Here is a 16,845-nt window from a genome sequence, read left to right as displayed (position 1 = left end):
GCTGTTTTTATTTTTTTAACAGAGTAGGCTCCTTGAAGTATTTTTGGACATTTTAGAATAAAAGGTAATTAAAAGCACACTGCACAACCAAAGAACAAGTAAATACCTGAAAGATCTCATAATCCTGCTCAAGTAAATTGTGTGGTCCTAACTAAACACATCAAGCAGGAAACGGGATGCTTCTTATTAAACATATCTTTTAGCCTGATATCTTATATGAGAGGATTCATATGATGGATGGGAATTTGTCTCAGCTGCGAGATGAAGCAATAATTCAAAACTAATTATAAACTGCCATTTCCTCCAAGAGTTACTAAAGCCCTTGGTTCAAAGGGCTCATGTCCTTCACCAAACTCTTTATTTTTTCAGGCATGCAATCAGCGACTCAGGAAAGATAGCAGAGCTGGCCTGCTTCCCCTTCCCTATTTCCCCTGCTCTTCTCAGCTTCTTTAAAGGACAGACCAATTGACTGGCTTTAAAATACCCCAAGTTTCCTTATCTTTGTCTTTGACTTTTAAAGATGATTTAAAAATATTATATTTCAAAGAAACTAGCAGATAATATTGACAGGAGAGAAGGTATTTAGTTGCGCTGTTGGCATAATTTATTGTTTTAATATGGTGTCTTTATTGATTCTTTGGGAATCTCACGCCATGTACTCGAGCTCCACTCCTTTTCCCCGCCCCCATATCCTCCCTTCACCCTTGCAGTGTCTCCCAGAAAAGAAAATTTAAAAATTAAAACCAAACCAAACAAACAGCGACAACAAAAAACTGCCTTCATCCTCAGCCTTTCCCGTTTCTGCAGCACCTCTTCATTCTCCTTGAGAATTCTCACTGAGGGCCAAGGTCATCACACAGTGCACCATTTGTTCAATCAGCTTCACGTGCAAATGTTCATTGAGGTGAGTCGTTGATCTGATTCAAGGCCACAGGACTCTTGCACACCAACAATATGGGATCCTCACAAAAACTTGCAGTCATCCCATAGCTGCCCTTAGTCATGGAGATCCTGTGGGGATCATTCCTCAGGTGTTATCATCTGCCCTGTCACTTGGGTACTCTGTCCCCTTAAGAGACAAGCCTCACCCTCTCCCTTCTGCTGAGGCTAGCGAATCTTCTGCCTCCTCCAGCTTGAGCTCTGTCTCTTCTGTTCCTCTTCTGAAGAGGTAGCTGCTGCCTCTCTCTTCTCCCCTCCCCCACTTTCTCTGCCTCTCTCTTCTCCCATCCCCCACCGTCTCTCTTCTTCTCCCCCCTCCCCTTTTCCCTTCCCCCTTTCCCTTTCTCTTCTGTGACCCACTAAATGAACTCTATTACCCAAACTCTCTCTCTCTGCATGGCATATCTGTCCGTCTCTCACCAGCCACAGTCTCCCACCCTTTGACCAACCAAGGCCTCTGGGGACCCACCAAGTGACCCGCCTCCCCCGCCATCACAACCCCAATGTCTTTAAAAGAATAACAACAGGACCAGTCCCTTCACATGCTCCAACACGTCATAAATGCGGTAGATGTTAGGGTGGGCCAACCCAAGGCCTGGCTGTGGGCCTGGGAGGTAGCCGAGTTGGTCAGTCCAGGTCACTGGGACTCCTCCCCTCAGGTGAGGGGTGGAGTCAGCTCTCATATGCCCATTCTATCAGGGCCAGTTCTGCCATGCAGTCAGGAGTGGGGCCATCCTTCCAAGTGTGGGGATGGGAGTCAGGTCTCCCATGAAGATCCGACAAGATCTTTTGCTGCAGTGTCCACCAAAGGGGCAGGGTCAGTGTTCCAAGAGTCAGAGAGGGCGGAGCTGGCTCAGCATGGCCCTCTGATTTCTTTTTTCTTTCCTTTTTTTTTTTTAAATAAATCTATTTATTTATTTTACATTCTGGCTGCAGTTTCTTTTCCTTTCTCTCCTCCCTCAGCCACCCGTGTTCTCACCCCCTAATCTACTCCTCCTGCTGTTTAGGAAAGGGCTGGTCTCCCATGGAAGTCAACAAAACAACACATCAAGGTAACACAATATGCGGAGTAGGATCCCAAAAGCCAGTTAAAGAGTTGTAGACAGTCCCTGTTCCCACTGTGAGGAGTCCCACAAGAAGACCAAACCACACAACTGTCATATATATGCAGAGTGCCTAGTTCAGTCCCATGCAGACTCCCTATGACCTAGGATAAAACCAAACAAGACCAGAATAAAAAAAATGTTAATATAATGATGCTTAGTGATATTCTGTTTTACTTACAGATTGGTGCCTAACCCAATTGTCTGTCATCAATAGGCTTTATGCAGAAACTGTTGGAAACAGAAGCTGAGATTCACAGTCAAACATTAGGCGGAACTCGGGAATCCTTCAGAAGAGGGGGAGGAAGGATTTCAGGAGACAGAAGGGTCCAGAACACCACAAGACTCATGAAAACCATACCACAAAACCTGGACGCATACGGGCTCAAAGAAACGGAACCAGCTCTCTGATTTCAGCACACATGATTCCTAGGGCTCCCCATGCAAACACAGACCACAGACTTCAACACAGACCCGAGCTTCAGCAGGACCATAAACCCCAACACGGTCCTCAGCATCAGCTCAGTCCCAGATGACACCATGGCCCTGGGTGGCAGCACAGGTCACTTAAATATGCATCGGCCCGTCAGCAGCACGACACTTACACAACCACAGGTCCAGAGGTGGCCGCTGAGGTCCTGGGTTGACACTGATCCCATCGGCGGTAGGCCACAGACCCAGATATGTTCCTCAGCAGCGGCTGGGCCTGGATGCCACCATTGCCTCAGGTGGCAGCATAGATCACTCAGATCTTTATGGCCTCAATGTCAGCATAGCCCTTGGAAGCCAACATGGCCCCCAGGTAGGAGGCCAGACTTCAGACATTCATGTGTGTCCTTGGATGGTAGCAGGAGCCACGGACATCAACACAGAACCTGGCTTCAGTACGGCCATGAGCATAATTTATTTACTTACTATTATTTCACATTTAAAATACTAAGGAGTTTGTGTACTTTTCTACTTGGTGCAAATGCTCAAGAACTGCAATTTTTTTTCCCAAAAAAATTTAACTAAGCATTTCATGGGGGTGTACAAGTAGAAGATCCCCAAAATTCCAGGTTAGACCTCTGAGATATTTAAAGATGTATCCCAAGAAATTTTTATGCCATATCAAATATTTGTTGAGTGTTTTTCAGAAACCCAGATATACAAACACAACTTGTGTGTTATAATTTGGGGATGAAAGTTCTCCCCTGGGCTCCCATGTGTTGAATTCTTTATTCCCAGTGTTATTGCCCAGAAGGCCCCTGAGCGTCACTCGTCTGGGGAACTACCTTTCCCAGGAGCACCTAGCTTTCCACGCAAAGGCTGCGCAGGTGCAGAACGTGGCGTGGCGTTTGATGCACGTGCGTGGAGGACGCTTTAAAAGCTGGACCGCCATCCCTTCATCCTCTTTTCCCTTCTCTCTCTTTACTGTTACGTATGCCGCAATAAACCTCGCGCCACGTGGGTTTTGTTGTGTCTTGCGTCCTCCTTTTGTCTCTGAGAAGAAGAAGAACACCCAGCTGATAGCATTATTTTGGGAAGTTTGGGAAACTTTAGGAGATAGGTTCCTATCTATTGAAAATGAATCATGGTATCAGAACCTTGAGGACAACCTGTGTCTTTTCCTTAATGTGGCTGTAAACATTGCAGCTCGCAGGGAAAGGTATTCTGGCAGTTAGGAGCCAGTGAATACCACAAAGTCACTGTAAGCATAGCAGTTTACAGCCCTGCTCCAGGGAAAGGTTTCCCCAATACAAGTATAACTTCTCTGTTCTAGGAGAGGAGAGTTTCTCCAGTTGTTATAGCTCTGCTTCGCTCAGCTCTGCTCGGAGAAGAGTTACAACTCTGTTCAGATCCGGCTGGGTGTTACAGCTCTACTCTGCTAGGGAAGATTTCCCCAGCAAACAAGTTACAGTTCTGCTTCCCAGGGAAGGGGATTACAACCAGATTGCACTCCGGTGAAAACGTCACACAGCACTGCAAGTCTCACTTAAGAGATTTACTGGGAAGGAAGAACACAGGAGGGTGATTGCTTCCGGTGGCAAACAGCAGGAAACTGGACGGGACAGATCTTATATGGGATTTCCAGGGTAGCGTGGGATGGGTGGATTTTGTGGTCTGATTCTGGGGCAAGGAAATGTCAAGTTTAAGGATTGGCATTTCCTCTTCAGGGATTGGTGGCATTTTGAGCTCAGGGGCCTCAGGGATTGGTGGGATTCTGCAGAATGACTCTAGGGCAAACTCAGGGATTGGTGCAATTTCAATCCCTGGTCGCAGCGATGAGTCAGGGTCAGGGTGTTTTCCGTGGATTGTTTCAACCTCTAGTGTCTTCCTGTTTGCTGAGAGAATCCCGATCTGTGGCCATAGTGTTCTTCATGAGTGTATGGGGCTACATGGTCACTGATGGAATCTTCCGAGGCTGGGAGGCGGATGAACCCCTACGTTCCTTTGAAGTTTTCTTCTAGGTGTTTTGTTCTCAGTGATATGAAGTATTTCTACATATTACTATAATACAAAGATAAAATATCCATGATATAAACCTACAGCCAACCTATCTATTTTATCTAGCAACTATCATCTAGCTAGGTACAGGGCAAGCTGAATACATTTCAGCATCATAAATCAATTTCGTTCACATTTTCCTGAATCAATTTTCATATATGACACTAAATGCAAAAGAATATGGTGTGAAAATAATGTCTATAGTTTTCCTCCCGTAATTATTTTAAATGGTTGTCCAGTTTAGGGTTCTTTCAGTTCCTAAATTTACCTTCTTGAAAAGAAGAAAAAAAAAGTCTTCTTTAAAATGGTTTACATAATAAAGATTACTAACAGACCACAGATAACAAACTTTAAACAATCATGTAGTATGTTAAAGGATGGTGGGTAATATAAAAAAAAAATCTGACAGTAAGAAAAAGAGGGAGAAGGAATCACATGGTCTAGGTAACTTTAAGAAAGGGATAAATTACTCAAACCTGAAGGAGTTCAGGAATTAAGACTTCACCATGAAAATGTTCCGTGAAAAGAAAAAGTTCAGTTTTAAAGAACTGAGGCAGTAGTTTGCTTGATACGATTTCCAGGCAGTTGGAGAATTTAATATAAGATTTTATAAGAGTCTATTTACGTATAACCCATAGTGAGAAGTTTATTGTAATAGTATTTAATTCACAGCATCAAGGAAAGACAATTTCATTGTTGTTCATTAAAAACAAAACAAACAGAAAGTAAACATTTCCCTTTACTGAGACTTGGAGAAAAATATGTTAGAAAATAAAGCCTCATTACTCTATACCTATATGTGTTCATGCGTGATAGGAGGAAGACGTTGACAATACTGTGGAAACCATAATAACTTAAGGGATAAAGTGATGTTTGATCTGTTGGGTCTTGTTCCTGAAAAGATGAGTAAATTTTACAGTAGAGAAATGAAAGAGAAGAATAGCATTTCCGTAAAATGAAGCGTATCTGTGATGAAGTATGTGTGTGTGTGTGTGTGTGTGTGTGTGTGTGTATACCCAGATTTTACTGGATGCATTGTGCCTGGGAATGTAAAGAAGAAACAAGTGAAGAACAGAACTCGACATCCAGGGTTGTTTGGAGTGTTTTGTAGGAAGAACGTTTTAATGGAAAAGTAACATAGTCAGGTTTTCAAAGAAGAACTGCTCGATGATGGGTGCAGAGGGTGGATTGCACGATGCAGGCATTCATCTCCAGTTCTCAGTTGTCCATAAGAGGTTCCTGCACACCCTTGTATAGAGAGCTGTTCATTCTTTACAGACTCTTTATGGCATTACATAGAAATCCCACTGCTATTGTTGATATAGAACAGAGCTTAGAATAGGGTGGGTTACTTCCGAAAATATTTAAATCATGACCTCATGGGGTATGCAGTATGAAGGAATACAAAATTACACTGTAGAACCTGAGATTTTTAATGAGATACCCGAAGTAGCTCCAAAGCAATAGCTTTGGGGAATGTTTGTGGAATGATTCTCCCATACCCTGAATTGTGCTAGCTTCTTTTATCCATGACCATCGAGGACCAGCCTTGAGACAAGAGCTAGTTCCAGGACAGGCTCCAAAACCACAGAGAAACCCTGTCTCAAAAAACCAAAAAAAAAAAAAAAAATATGACTTACCGGGGTAGGAGCATGGGAATTTTAGAAATTTAAGTAAAAAATTAAAGGTGTATAAAAATAATTAGACAGAAACCATAGAAAGTATCGAGCAGGCATTCCAGTGACTGAAATCACCCATGTTTATTTTTCCACAGTTTTTATACCCAACATAAACAGGTGAGGGGGGAAGGAAATAAAAGGCTTTACTAACATGATACAAAGGATAACTCACACAGTCAATCGCTTTATCCCTCTGAGATATCAAATTATTAGCATTCTGTTGTCTAGGTAGCAAAGCTGCTCTGGGTTAAGTATCCTGAAGACGCCCCACCCCAGGTGACCTCATAGTTCCAAAAGAAGGAGTAGAAGCACATTTGCATATCCTGACCACCTGTCAGGATGACATGGAGCTCTCTTCATTTCAAAGGAAACAAGCTGGGAGGTAGAACAATGCTTGTTGATCTCCAAACTTTCCAAACTGTCCAACAAGGTGGAAGTGGGCCTGCATTTTTCAGCCTCCACACATGACATCATATTTTCTTCATAAGCATTCTGAGGCCATGGTTTTAACTTACATATACTATAAAGAGAAAAATTGACATCAAGGGAGATTAAGCAATAAGCTCATAGATGGAGCAGAGTCTTAGACTCTGGTACTTTCCACTGCCTATGAGCTGTTATGCTACTTCTATAAAAATTTAGCTCATATTGGTGTTCATAATATTTCACCATGAAGGCATGATGCACATCTGATATTTTCCTTTCTGCATTTAATTTTTTTTAATTTTCTTGAGAGTATAATTTTTTCTTTCCCCTTCTCTGATGGAGGTGGGTCTTGTATTTATCTGTTGCTTTCATTGGTTAATTAATAAAGAAAACTGCTTGGCCTCTGATAGGGTAGAATTAAGATAGGCGGAGTAAACAGAACAGAATGCTGGGAGAAAGAAACCAAGTCAGAGTGGCCATGATTCTCTCACTCTAGACAGACGCAGGTTAAAATCTTTCCTGGTAAGCCAGCTCGTGGTGCTACACAGAATATTAGAAATGGGTTAGATCAATATGTAAGAGCTAGCCAATAAGAGGCTGGAACTAATGGGCCAGGCAGTGTTTAAAAGAATACAGTTTCCGTGTAATTATTTCTGGGCATAAGCTAGTCGTGTGGGCAGGAGCCAGGCGGCAGGAACGCGGCCCGCTCATCACTACACTTCTCTTTCCTCCTTCCAGTGTTTCCTATACATCCACCTTGCTGTCTTTCAAATTCATTGATTTTTTTTCCCCATTAATTGTGGTTACCTACCTACAAACATACATATTCCTAAATACATATGCACAGCCTGCTCATTCTGTACGTTACTTGTTTGTTTTCAAGACTGACGCTTAGGTATTGAAAAAACACTTGGTTTCCACCACTAGCTCTCTAATTGGAATTACAATCTGTTGAACAAGAAGGAAATTATGTGTGATACTGGAAACCTAGCCAACTGCCCTTGACTATAGAAGCCAAAAATGAACCTTGGAGGAGAACCTACAACCATCACTTGACTAAACTAGTATAATACCCAGCTACATTCTAAATATTTCTACAGGTGTTTACCTCGATTTTGGTTTTGTGCTGAGATAAAAGGTTCTTGTGGTTAGAAACGTACATCAGTATCTTCATGGTAAAACCCGTGAAGGGTCTGATGTTTTGTCCTGTTTTCCAGCTGAGAATTTAGCATTCCTTGGGTATTGGGAGACTCTCATGTCCTGCACAAAGGACATTGTTTCCTATGGAAACCTCAGAAGTGATAATATCAGAATTTAGCTTGACTTCCACGTTGCGTCCTATGTCCCTGAAAGCAAGACAGAGAAGGCCAAATGATGCAATCACGTGCTATGGGGTAAGCATGGGGAACCTGCATGTTTACCAGTTGCAGCTGACTGTTGGAAGTGTGACTGACCATGACATATGCTAGAGACTTTCTTATCCTGGCCAATAAACAACTCCCGCCTCCATGGCCAGTCTAGGGGATAACACTGAATCTTTAAAGCTGTCCTACAAGACTGTCTTCAAGGAGAACTAACAACCAGTGTGGACAGGTACTAAGTTAACAGGGTTAGTAGAGGTGATAGAAACCTGGAGAACTGCCTTGCAGCATCTCACTCAAAGTGAGTCTGTTCAGGATAATGGACATAGAACCATCCTTAACTGCCCTAATAATACACCCAAAATCCCAGGCAAGACTGCCTAGACAAGTATTTCCAAGAGCTGCTCCTGGATTGCTAATATAAACCACGTTTCTGTGGGGGCCAGCCATGATAACCTAAGTATGAACAGGTTGATTTTCTTCTTCATGGTTTTTCTGCATTTATTAATGAATTTTATTTTTTTATTTTATCATAGAGATTTTGACATCCTGGTTGAAACTGTGTTTCAAAGGACTTATAGCACTGTGACAAGCTGAGCCTCCTATACCTGAGCCTCTTGTATCTGTCTCAGATCCCAGTAGAAGACTCAGCAAATTGTTTAAACTATCTAAGAACCTTGCTCATTCTGAAGTGCTCACAGGGTCTTAAATCAATTCAACATTGATAACCTTCCATGGTGCTTCAGGTTGGAGTGGCAGAGAAGGAAGGAATTTCCCCCTTGATAGGGAACAACAGGGTGGAGACTCCTAATCAAGGCTGTCAGGAAAAGAGCCAACACCGAATAGAAAAAGAAATCCCTCGTACTTAGATCAGAGCTCAGAAATGGAAGTTTTTTAGAGTTGCTACGACTTCGCTTGGAAGCCTGTATGTTGATAAAATCAATCGCAATTTTAGCCCGAATCAGATTTTTTCTTTGAAGTAGGCTTATAGCACATCTTTTCCTGTCTCGAGAATGGCCATATCCTTGGTCCAGCTGGAGGTTTGCTACAGTGCACAAGGGGCTGTTTCCACTTCCTTTTCTCTATCCTGAGCAGCACAGTTGCCATCCCGACCATGCATGTGGATAGAGCTCTAAAACTGGCCAAGCTACAGGCAGAGAGAGAGATGCCCCAGTTGGATGGGTTTATGTTTTGGCCTGCCACTTAAGTTACTGTGTGGGTTTTGCCCACCACTGAATACATGCAAGATTCAGTATAGCAAAAGTCTGTATGGCAAGGGACGGTCTTAATCAACACTACCCAAACCTCTGGCAGCATAGTAGCAGACTAGAGTCCATTCACAGAGGGCAGGATAAGTTTCTGAACACAAGACTTGAAGCTGCCATGTAGTGCTAATGCAGCAAATAAAACCTTACCCTGGGAGATCCTGACAGTGACCCATTTGTATCAACTTGAGCCCAGGGCATCTAGCACAGCTCAAGTGCCTGTGGAAAGCACATAGCCCCTGCTGTTAGAATTTCTACCCCAGCCAGATAACTTGCGTCTGGATGCTGTGGTCTTGGAGAAAAGTCCACTTCAGTGGGAAGGTTTTAGTGTGACTCCCATGGCACGCTCTTCTTTATAGATTGTTGGGCTATGGTAAAACACAGCAGAGGGACACTCGTGACCACAGGCTTGATGCTGGAGCCTGGGGTTAGGTCGTGAGAACAGTGTCCTCCCTAGGCACGCTCTGGGTTCTTTCAGGAATAAGCACAGAGAGGGCAGAGGAGAGAAACTTGGACTCGGATTGCCCTCTAGTTCTGAAACAGTGATAATGCACCTACAGAAGACATCCAGCAAATCTGAACCCAGTGCCTTTCAGGGCTGAAGCAAAGGAGGTGAGGAAAAGCTCAGAGAAAATCAAAAACATGCTTAGAATTTGTGCCAAAGAAGGCAGAAACGCACACATAAAACACCAACAGCAAAAACAAGATTAGAATAAATAGTTAATTCTTCAATGTCCATATGATGTCAAGTCTTATTATTAAACAACCTTCTTAAATGTGAATTTAGATTATATTTTATTATTTTCCATAATACTCAAGTTTTTTGTGTGTGATTATAAGAAATTATATTGTATCTGTGATTTAAAAATAAAGGTGTCATTTAAGGAGAAGTAGGAAAGCAACTGTATTGTATAAGGAAACTCATATGACAGAAAGGCATATTTGAAATATAATATATACACACAATCATTCTACATATTTAAAAAGCCATTCTATTTTAAGTTTTATTAAATATTTTACAATGTATTTTGACCATATTTATCACCTCCCCCAAATCTTCCCAAGTGCTCCCCACCTCCCTACCCACCCAATTTCATGCCCCCCCTTTGACTCCCCCTGCCTAAAAAAAGTAACAAAAAATGGCCAAAAGAAACAAAAGCAACTAGTTAAGAGATCCCTAACTAAAACATGACAAGAAAACCATGGGTTCTGCTTTGTGTTGGCGAACTGCTTCCTGGGTACAGAGTCTGCCCTGTAGTGGGGTTGATGTACCCCGTGACACTCCATTGGAACAAACCAATTGTACTTTATCTAGCAGGTATTAATTGCAGGAAGTATCTTACAGGGTAGAATTTTGAGTCCACCCTCCCTTGTTCACCTCAGTAAATTTGAACTCCAGACACACAGCATATCAGGAAGGGAAATTTGAATGAAATATATTAGTAAATTTTCAATGTTATCACTGTTTAACTGGTGCTACTCAGTTCTAAATATTGTTTGCTGTGGGTCAAATACTACAAGTCTTCCATTATGCCTGTACTTCTGAGACATGGTCAGCACCCTTTCCAATGGTAGTAACCTCCAAGATATGCAAAATCTGAATTTTTAAATATTAATTAATTACTGTGTGAACATACATGCCCTTGCACAAGTGGGTACATCATGTTTTTGCCTGCAGAGTCCCAGAAGAGAGCCCTGTATGGCTCTTCTATGGCTCCCTGACTATTATGTGAAATAAAGTCTCTGCTTACCCATGAGGCTCTCCTTTTCTAGGCTAGCCTGAAAGCCTGAAAACTCCAATGATCACATAATGTCTGTACCCTGCTTGGAGTTGAAGTTCTCAATATGAAGACACCTGGCTTGCCATATGCACAGGGATCTAAGCACTAGTACCGTGTATTGCAAAGCATGCATTCTTAACTAACAAGCCAACTCTCTAGCTCCAGTATGTGAGCTTTGGCATCAGTTATGAAAATATAAAACCTTTAAACAATTAAAATAACATTCACTTATGCAGAGAATAAATGACTATTGTGCATTCAACCCGAAGTTGATCATTTATATTATCATCCCCACCCTAACACGAGGCTCAGCAAGGACCCTGGAAGAATTCATGAAAGTCATGATAAGTACAGAATGACAGGGAAGATGGCTATCACATGCTGTCTTCTGCGCATGGTCCCTGCACTCGCCAACTGGCAGCTATGGTTACCTGTATAAGATCAAGCTGACAAGACCCATCAACATTCCAACAGGCAGTATTAATTGAACTCAGTGAATTATGAGAAAAAATAGAGGCCAAGCCAGAGTGGGAGTGGAGAGTGCAGTGTTCCTATATTCAAGATGAATTGTTTACGTGTATTAAATTGTTAAAAATAGAAGATATTATATTAAACATATAAATCACACTTTTATTTAGGGCGTTTATCAATTTTTCAATCTAAGTATTTTAAGGCATATAATGAGCTGTTATAACTTTGTATTCTATATGACAGAAATATATGTAGCTAATAAAATGCTTAGTAAATAAAATTTTCTTTGAACAGCTAATGGGCAAAATAGAAATACATTTTTTGGAATCTTTTTTCATGCTTTTTATTAAAAATTACCTTTTCATTTCACATCCCAACCCCAGTTCCCCTTCCCTTCCCTTCTTCTGCCTCCTACCTTCCTCACTTTCCATCCCCTCCCACATTCTCTCATTAGAGGGGACAAGACTCCTTGGGGAGTCTACAAGGTCTGGCACACAAACTTGGGGCTGGACCAAGCCAGTCCACCCCTGTATCAAGACTGAGCATGGCATCCAACCATAGGGAATGCGCTCCAAAAAACCAGCTTGTGTACCTGGGATAGGTCCTGGTGTGACTGCCAGGGTACTATTAAGTCGCAAAATTGTCACCCACATTCAGAGGGTCTAGTTCGATCCTGTGTAGGCTCCCCAGCTGCTAATCCATAGTCCATGAGCTCCCATTACCTCGGATCAGCTGGCCCCATCATGCTCTTGACCCCCCTTGCTCAGATGACCCCTCCTCCCTCCCTTCAGCTGAACTCCAGGAGCTCAGCCCAGTGCTTGGCTGTAGGTCACTGCATCTGCTTCCACCTGTTACTGGTTGTAGGTTCTATGATGGTAATTAGCATAGTCACTAATATGATTACAGGGGACGGCCTTTCAGATACCATCTCGACTATTGCTAGTAGTCTTTCTTGTGGATTTCTGAGAATTTCTCTAATACCAGGTTTCTCCCAAACCCCATGATGGTTCCCTCTATCAAGATATCTCTTTCATTGCTCTCCCCCTGCAACCCTCCCCCAACTCAGTCTTCTTGGTCTCTCATGTTCCCATGCCCCCCTTCTTTCCTCCCCCACAGTTTACCCAGGAAATTGGTTAAGATCTTCTAGAAATGTGTTTTTACAGAAATATTATTTGCTTTTTATTTACTTCACTTTTCATCTCATTAATATTACAAAATAGTAATAATTCGCATTATAAAATACATCATTTGCATTAGCAATGCTAAACATTTTATCATGCCATATTTACATCATTTTCAATGTATTTATGTCATAAATGTGTTACAATGTAATATAATATTCAAATAATTATATTACTCTTTTAAATTTATTCTAGCTTGTGTGGATAATTCTAAATTATGCCAAATTGTATATGAATAATTAAAAATACATAAACACGTAAGTACTGGGAAGCATAAGCGATCCTTTTTCTAACAAGATATTAGGAGTCTGTTGTTGTAAAGTAGTGCCATCTCTCTGAGGGTTTTTCTTTTATTTAAGTGTTTCTTTCTGACCTGAACTTTCATGCTTTTTTATGAGCCCCTATTTTCCCTCTGGGAGGTACAGTTATTTTTATCCACCCTTTATGTTTTCTCGGTTATGAGCTACCAAAGTATGGATCTTGTTCTCCTAGCAACTACTCAGCAGCCATAAGTACAGACATGATTATACAGCCATGGCCGGCTGCAATGTCTCAGGCAGGGTTCGAAAGAATGCATAGGGTTTCTAGATCAATAAGGATTAACGAAGAGATCACCTGGCTTCTCACCAAAAATTCTCCTTAGGAAACCACCCCTCAACTGGAAAGATGTACATTAAATGCATGACACACAACAATCCTGGCTTTGCCGATAATCTTACCAGATTTGTGTGGGAACAAACACAGGAGCTGAAATATGACCTGGGCATAGTCACTCAGACAAACAAATCTACTGTCATCATGGTTGAGTAACAGCTGACTGACCTGCTGGATTAACTTGTAAGAAGACTGAATTTGTATAAATAGTTGGAGTTGTGCATTTGTTAGTCGTTCTTGCTGTAGACGTTGGAGAAGCCAGTGTGAGCATGAATCCCTTCAAGACTGTGTTACTGTGTGGAGGTGAGTTTAAGTTTGCTAATTGCTTGCCTTTAGAAGACTTTGGGTATGAAGACTTGGACCTGTGAGGGCATTCTTTTAGGTTCTGTCAACATTCCTTGACTACTTTCTTATTCTTGAGTACACGTATGTGTGCATGAGTAAGGAGAAGAACTTAATATGGCCTTGGGTTATTTCAAGCAGAACTCCGATTGGTATTTTCCAGACTCTTCTTTTTGCAGCAGTATTTCCTTTTACCCTCACGTCTACTATGTGACAGTATCATATGATGCATTTTTTAACTTTACGACTAATTTTCCGATTGCTATTTTATTGGATACTGTATATGCTAATATATTATCCTTGGTGCTGTATTTCACAGTTTGGGAGTGAGTTTACAATATTTTATTTCTGCTTTTTTGCTGAGGAGGTGTGGAGTTATGAATCTATAGTGAGTCACATTGAAAGCAAAATGGAGTCTATCTTTCACCATGAAGAAAAACATTGAAAATAATAAAGCAAATAAAACCAGAACAGACATTACAGTGATGTTTTGAAGTGGTGTTTCAAATAAAAATACAATAAACTTTCTATTAAAATGTAGTTTAAGCAAACACATGAAATTCTTTGAATGATCAATAACAAAGAAGAAATTAGTGAAATTTCCTTTGGACAAGAACAGTCATTGCATTCGGTAATAGTTCAACGGCCGAGTTGCATGGAGACATAATTAAAGATTAAATAAGGCTTGAACCTCAACTTGGTCTTTAGTCAAAATATTTTGTGCAAGGCCCAACAGAAAAAATGTATTAAAATGTCATTCAAAGGGAAAACCAACGCCAGTTTTGTTTTACATACAAACTTTCCTCAATTGCATGTGCTGATGAGTACAAACCTAAAGAGTGATCATTGGTAAAATGTTTCATTGTCTTGGTTTTACTCAAGTCCCTCTGTCTTACAGCTCTAGTGATTTCCAATATTGTGGCAGAAATTCAGATATTAATCAACCCCGTGAATTTGCCTGAAAATAAGCTTCCTGGAACAGAACTAAGCCGGGCTTACGACAAAGATGTGGCTGGGAAACCAAACGCCTATCGCTTTTTGAACAAAACGAAACATTTTGTCATCGATGCAAGTAAATTAGCATTTTATGGACTTTTATTTATTTTATAATTGTTACTTTTAAGGAAGACTCTGAAGATAATGACTTAGTTCTACTTCGACGGTGCATTAGAATGTTTGCTCAAACTTTGCTTCAGATAATTGCAGTTTCCCTTTGTCTTACTCCACTTTCAAATGAGACATTGCCCCAAGTGTTCTTCCCTGAGTCAATGAAGTTTTGTCCATTAATTAGCCTGAGAGCTGCTTCTCTTTCTTCCTTTTCAGAGCAAACAGTGAAAGGTGGAGCTGGCTCAGCATGGCCCTCTGATTTCTTTTTTCTTTCCTTTTCTTTCTTTCTTTCTTTCTTTCTTTCTTTCTTTCTTTCTTTCTTTCTTTCTTTTTAAAAAAAATAAATCTATTTATTTATTTTACATCCTGGCTGCAGTTTCCCCTCCATTCTATAGATTTGGGATCTATACTTCGAGCCAATTTCAAGGACAACATTTTGAACAATAACTTGAAAGTGTCTCTATGTGGAGTATTGAAGCATCGGTTAAGGCAGGGAGCACACATTGCTTCCCACACTTACAGCAACACCCAGCTAGATAGATTGTGTGCTTGGTAACTTGGTAATAGGAAGAGATTCTCAGTTAAAACACTGAAGAAATAAGCAAAATTCATTCCTTCCCGAAATTAGCATGTGATCCAGGTCACTAGGAATACAGGTGACATGATCCAGGCCATTGAGATAGAGGTGACGTGATCCAGGCCACTGGGGATGCACATGTCATGATTCACACCACTAGGGATACAGGTAATGTGATCCAGGCCCCTGGGAATACAGGAGACATGCTCCAGGTCTCTGAGATACACGTGGTCCTAGTGGTGATTTCTTAAAGATCATTAACCTGTTTTTATTTATAATGCTTTTTGTTCAAAATGTGTTTTTTTCATAATTATATGATTTTATAATTATATATAAAGTTAACTTAGCATTAATTGTAAACTGAGGAAATAAGAGCGTAGCTCTTATTTATATTTCAGACAGTTATTAAAGTTCATGTACATATTTATTTGTACATTATACTCAAGAAATGTCGAATCATTGCCTAGCATACTTTTCATAATTGTAAGAAAATTGGTTTTAAAAATAGAAGTCGCGTTATGTCTCAGCTGCCGGCCATGTGTCTTCTTTGGAATGTTCTACTAAGACCAGCGCATGTTCTACACTGTTTAACAGCCCCATTTGCACAGAGGTCGTTCCCAACTTCTGTTCATCAGACCCTCTTTTTCTACTCAGTTTCTGAGACTCTACATTAAACATCAAATTTAGAGTTAATTTATTCTGACCACAGTATGTCTAGAAATCTTTCTGAGGCAATAGGACCTCTGATTTACTTATTTCCTTTTTTATCGTTTGTGTGTGGCATTTGTAAATGTCCTTGTATAAGCCAAAGACTGACATCAGGAGTTTTTTTCAATTGCTCCTTACCTTATTCTTTTGAGATAGGCTCTCTCATTAAGTCTGGAGCTCATCTGTTTGACTAGGTCAACTGTCCAGAAAGCTCCAAGGATCCTCCTGCCTCTGCCTCTTCAGCTCGGCATTATGAGACATGAGCCTGAGCTTGTCTTTGATGTTGACCTGAATCCAGATCCTCAGGTTAGTGGCGGAAACTCTTTACAGAACCATTTTCCCGGGTGGTCTTTGACGTTTCCTAGTCAGATTGCAGCAAGACCCTCTCCTAAGCCTCTTCAGCTGCCTGTTATTCTTTCTTATTTGACCTCTGACATTTGACCCAAGACATTCTTTTTTCCTATTTGACCTCTGCTACAGTGAGAGTGTAAATCTTGACTTGAATGACTGATGATCACTCCATATTTCTCGCTCACCATTTCTTTATAACATGAGTCTATCTACCCAAATCGAATTATCAAAAGCATGCGTGTGTAATCTCTCATCTCCTGCTCTGCTATTGCCTAAGATGGAAGTTCTTGCAAACAAGCATTTATCCTCAGCTCCATGCTCATCAGCATCCCACCCAGATTCTTCATTAAGTTAATGCCATGCAGTCTTGTGTACCCAGAACTTTCACTTCTGCCCCCGATGTGTTCCACTTA

The 16,845-nt window shown here is 41.1% G+C and overlaps 1 protein-coding gene across 1 annotated transcript in view; it reads left to right on the top strand.

Annotated features, from left to right (window-relative positions):
* The first annotated feature begins 2,483 nt into the window (after window positions 1-2,483).
* Window positions 2,484-16,845, top strand: part of LOC130866771 (cadherin-related family member 3-like) — a 108,056-nt gene continuing 93,694 nt past the window's right edge. Inside the window, exons 1-4 of the mRNA XM_057758347.1 lie at window positions 2,484-2,706; window positions 3,270-3,488; window positions 13,558-13,650; window positions 14,588-14,761. Coding sequence (XP_057614330.1) covers window positions 2,484-2,706; window positions 3,270-3,488; window positions 13,558-13,650; window positions 14,588-14,761 — 709 coding nt within the window. The remainder of the gene's footprint in view (window positions 2,707-3,269; window positions 3,489-13,557; window positions 13,651-14,587; window positions 14,762-16,845) is intronic.

The sequence above is a fragment of the Chionomys nivalis genome, chromosome 26, assembly GCF_950005125.1.
Source record: "Chionomys nivalis chromosome 26, mChiNiv1.1, whole genome shotgun sequence".
Lineage (NCBI taxonomy): Eukaryota > Metazoa > Chordata > Mammalia > Rodentia > Cricetidae > Chionomys > Chionomys nivalis.
Note: the sequence above shows the minus strand (reverse complement) of the source record. Positions and strands in the feature narration are given on the sequence as shown.